Raw genomic sequence first — 4,495 nt, forward strand, 5'->3', positions numbered from 1 at the left:
GTGAAGTGAATCCCGCATCATCAGCCGATCAACGTTGAAAAGAGAGGTAATAGATCATATAGACAACGTTAGAATTAAACTCGGTACTCGAAATATTTACTATTTTGGTCCAGCACTTCGCTACATAACCTATAGTATTTATCAGAGACCTGGTTCGCATGGATTTGCCATTCTACCTGTTGTTTCATTCGGTCTAATATCTTTCCAAATTACGGCGCAAGTATTGGATTCTGGATATATTGGTCATCATTTGGAGAAAAGGTTCACTCCAAAGTTACTATCTCTGTCTGATCATAGTGACAACAGGATTTATTTTCAGCAGATTCAAGTTGAACTGTATTTTATTATTAAAGTGAATTTAATTCCACCTCACTATATTATAGCCACCTACCATATTAAGTTAGAGTCTCAGGTCCCTTACTTCGGCTACCTTTGTAGACCGACAAACCCTCTGTTGAGCAAGTTGACCTTTTCAATCCGTCCCATCCATATACTAGTCATTCTGCTTCGATACATCAATTTAAGTGATATCGACAATTCGATTAAACAAAGATCAATCAATCTAACCTGCAAATATCTATCATTGAATCATAACCTCAAATATTACAACCGTTCAACTATTCTATTTAATCTGACTATTCTAACCATCAATTACTTGTTCATTTTACGTCCTCTTCTTTCTACGGAACAAAATAGGTTACAACATTCGCTGACACCAGGTAAGACCCAATGTACAAGGAAATCGTACTCAAGACCGAACAATTATAATTCTAATTTATTATCATATAGTTCCAATTATACATTTCCGTGTCCCCCCTTTGGAGTAAGATCATGACACATGACGCCCCTCCAGAGACTGGGATTTGACACATGCCGACACAACGTGGGGCATTAAACGTTGAGAAATATTGCTCATGGTTTATGATTGTAATTTTGGTATAATTGTTGAAAGTTTATAATTATCAATTTTAGTGCATGTTCATGCCCCTCCCAGGAGCAGAACGTGACACATGGCGCCCAACTGTGTTAGCCTCTGATGAGACCCCTAGGCATGTACAGCTACACTATAAGATTACATAATTATTTCACTAGTACCCAGAATTTTTTTCAAACTTTGGATCAATCCCAACTTGTCAAACTTAGCCTGAATATTCATTATAACAATCCTAATCAAACTAGAGGGACACAGAACCCCAATTATTAATAAGCCGTGCCCTGCATGATCAGTGTGGGTAAAAGATTTGTCAACTAGTGATGAATTTTTGGGGGAGAGAAAGAACGAACTTGAGATTGAACAGATCAATTTTGTATGTGGACTGAACCACACGAAAATTATAAAACAAGAAGGTTTCATATCCTACCTCACAGGCAATTGCTATATGTTAGTATTATATGTCATATTTTTATTGTTAATTTCTAATGTTTATATGTTTACCTCGAACAATTGAAGGTCAACGTGCACTGAATTATCCTCTAGTCATCTCGCAGCACTAATCACTGTGATAAATATTTGTTGTTCACTTATCTCATCACTTATCTAATTTTAAGCAAATTAGCATCGATTCTCTTGTCTGCTCACACACTACCGAACTGTCACTCGAACTTCCACGCTGTCAGCCAAGAATCTGCCACTTCACCATGGAAGACTCCAACCCCAATTCGGATGTCTCGTACCCAGTAGCACTACCCTCAGGACCCAGCGCACAGGCAGATGCGGCAATAGTTGACGACGCTCCATCCAGCACTCCCACTCCAGTGGACGACGAGGCAGAGACCCCAAGGAGTCGCGAGCCCGGCAGCATATCCTCCATGGGCTTCAACACCAATAATCTGGGCCAACATTCATCCACCCAGATCGAGCTCCAGGACGTACCAACCACCTCACCACCACACGCTGCTCCTTCGATACCTGCAAATAAAGAAAAAGCATTATTTGAGGATACTCGCGGACCTCTATCAATAGCACTGGCAAATAGCACCCTTGCTACAACCGAGCAGATGATGATCGAGTTCGATGAACGGTGGAAGAAAGACCAAAAAAAATGCCAGGAAGAGAGAGACAAGGACAAAGAAGAATGGAGAGAAGAGTTCCGGCAATTATTAGCTTGCATGAAGAACAAAACTACCGCCATCCTGGGACAGGTCGACCAGAAGATTTCTGAACAAGCCCAAGAAAATTAAAGCTAAAATCACCAAACGATCTCAACACTTGGATGGATGAGATGTCCCTAAATATGGAGAGCAAACTTACCGAATTGAACACAAACTTGCAGGTTGACATAACCAACGAAACCCAAAAGCTAGAAAAGCGGATGACGGAGAAAATAGTTGACCAAATAAAGGTGACCGAGGAACAGACCCGAGCACATTTGCAAATTGAATTAAAAAATCACCACACTAAGTGCGAAAGTGGACGCCAGCACTTGGAACAAGAGCTTAAAACTGCTATTCGAGCCGTGAGCACCTCCGTGGATCTCATTAGTCTTAAAATTGAACAAAATACAAAGAACCAGTTAACCCTCGAGAGCCGAATAGACCACCTATCGGATCAACAGGAAAATCTAAGCGACAAGGTCAATTCCATGCAGGATGGCATTCAAGAGCAAAAAACCCAGTTCGAAAGGAAAATAGCTGCCACAGATTCGAAAATTATGCATCTGGAATCCCGAATGACTTTGGCACTGAACCTGAATGGTAGTTGCACACCTGCCGACAATTCTAGCATGTTATCCCTCATCAACAATCTGGAAAAATTTAATAATATGCCACAGTCCATACAGCCAAAACCTTTTTTAAACCAGCTTAAATCCATACACCAACTAGTGCCTACCCCCTGGCCGATATGGCGCCTGAAACCACTATTGTTTTTCCACAACTGTGCCCAGGAGATAAAGACGTTCGAAGAATTCGAAAAAGTTTTCCTAGAGAAGTATTGGAGTGCAGGGAGACAACAAGGTTTGTTGGCAGAAATTGTCTCTAGCCAGTATGACACACGTGTGGATAATTCCTACACCACCTTCATCACCCGGCTCTGGTATTTGAATACGCAGCTTGATAATTCAGTACCCGAACCTGTGCTGGTAAGACTAATCATAGATAAAATGCCGAGATACATACGACTCGCATTGGCCACCCACCAGGTTACCAGCTTCAAAGAGTTGGAAAATTATCTGCACTGTCTACAAACTGTGGATGACAAACCCCAAGTTCGGAATAGACAGGGCGAATTCCGACAGAATGACCACGCTCCCAATCAACATATGTTTACAACCGTCTCACCGAACCATACGCCCCATCGCAAACCCGACAACAGAGAGGAGCACCAGGTCACTTCATCTAGTCATGGACAACGTAATCCAAATCGACCACAACAAACGTATAACAACAACCAAAGAAATTTCAACTCTACCTATAATAATCCATCCCATTATGACGGATGAGATCAAATTCAACGGCGCTCAAGTAATAATAACCCACACCAACAACCTCGAAGGGAGAACATAATAAACGCCAATAGGACACAGCAGAAATTGCCGTATAAAGAAGCTTCTGGAAGCCAAGTTAGTAAAGCCGGACCTAGCAACCAGAGTAATTCACCGAACTCCGGACTAGCCGACCATGCCTGTCTGCCAGCACTGTTAACATATGTGAATTCCAGACCGACCAATATGTCAACAGCGCGAAACCAGGACAGACGACGACTGTGCTACCAGCATCATCACCCGAAGCACGTGAGGTTCAAACCCCGTCAATTGGCTAACAACGACCAATCCTTCCAATCCTGTCTACCCCTCGAGATTGTCAGTACCAGAACGGAAGAAACGTCCCAGATCATGGCGCCAGCAAACAACTACAGTACCAGCATGTAGGATCAACCTACCCAGCATGTCCATGTTGGAGCCGATCCTTATCCCGCCGAACACAGAGAGGAGCCGGAGGACGCCACCCACCAAACCGAGGGACAGCCCAAACCGTCGATGGCCGGCATCACTAATCCACCGAAGACACCTCCTGTAACAAACAAAACTGGCAAACATCATAACCTGTCACATTATCACAATAACAGAAGACAAGGAAAATACCACAGAAAATCAAGACGACAGTTAAGCAGGAAGCAAATTCAAAAAATAAGAAGAATATTTAGAAAGATTCATAAACACCACCATCAAGTCAAATTAAAATCAATCATCCTTCATCAAAACACCATTCAAAAAAGAAGCAGGAAAACCAGTTTTAAAGAAACAACAAACATTCCGGAGATTCTACAGTCCTCCCCATCCTATGGAATTAAAATCAAGTACAGTCCGCACCCACATGGAGGATAGAAAAACCCTATCCAGAAAAATCAACAATCTCCGCAAACATGTTAAGTTTAAAAACACCAAACTTCATGTTACCAGTCAGAAAGGAGGAACTATGTTTGAAAAAACCCACAACCACTACCGGCATGTGCGGTGGAAGCCAACTAAGCTAATAACAAGTCAAGGAAAACGGC

At 42.2% G+C, this 4,495-nt stretch overlaps 1 protein-coding gene across 1 annotated transcript; it reads right to left on the reverse strand.

Annotated features, from left to right (window-relative positions):
- Positions 1-317: 317 nt before the first annotated feature.
- On the reverse strand, positions 318-4,214 carry LOC120351894. The gene is made up of 2 exons (XM_039430656.1): positions 3,881-4,214; positions 318-1,909 (listed from the first exon to the last, which is right to left on the reverse strand). Exons 1-2 carry the CDS (start codon positions 4,038-4,040, stop codon positions 1,614-1,616), a joined length of 456 nt encoding a protein of 151 aa, XP_039286590.1. The 5' UTR covers positions 4,041-4,214; the 3' UTR covers positions 318-1,613.
- Between the last annotated feature and the right edge of the window lie 281 nt (positions 4,215-4,495).

Source organism: Nilaparvata lugens, chromosome 6 (assembly GCF_014356525.2).
Source record: "Nilaparvata lugens isolate BPH chromosome 6, ASM1435652v1, whole genome shotgun sequence".
Taxonomy (NCBI): domain Eukaryota; kingdom Metazoa; phylum Arthropoda; class Insecta; order Hemiptera; family Delphacidae; genus Nilaparvata; species Nilaparvata lugens.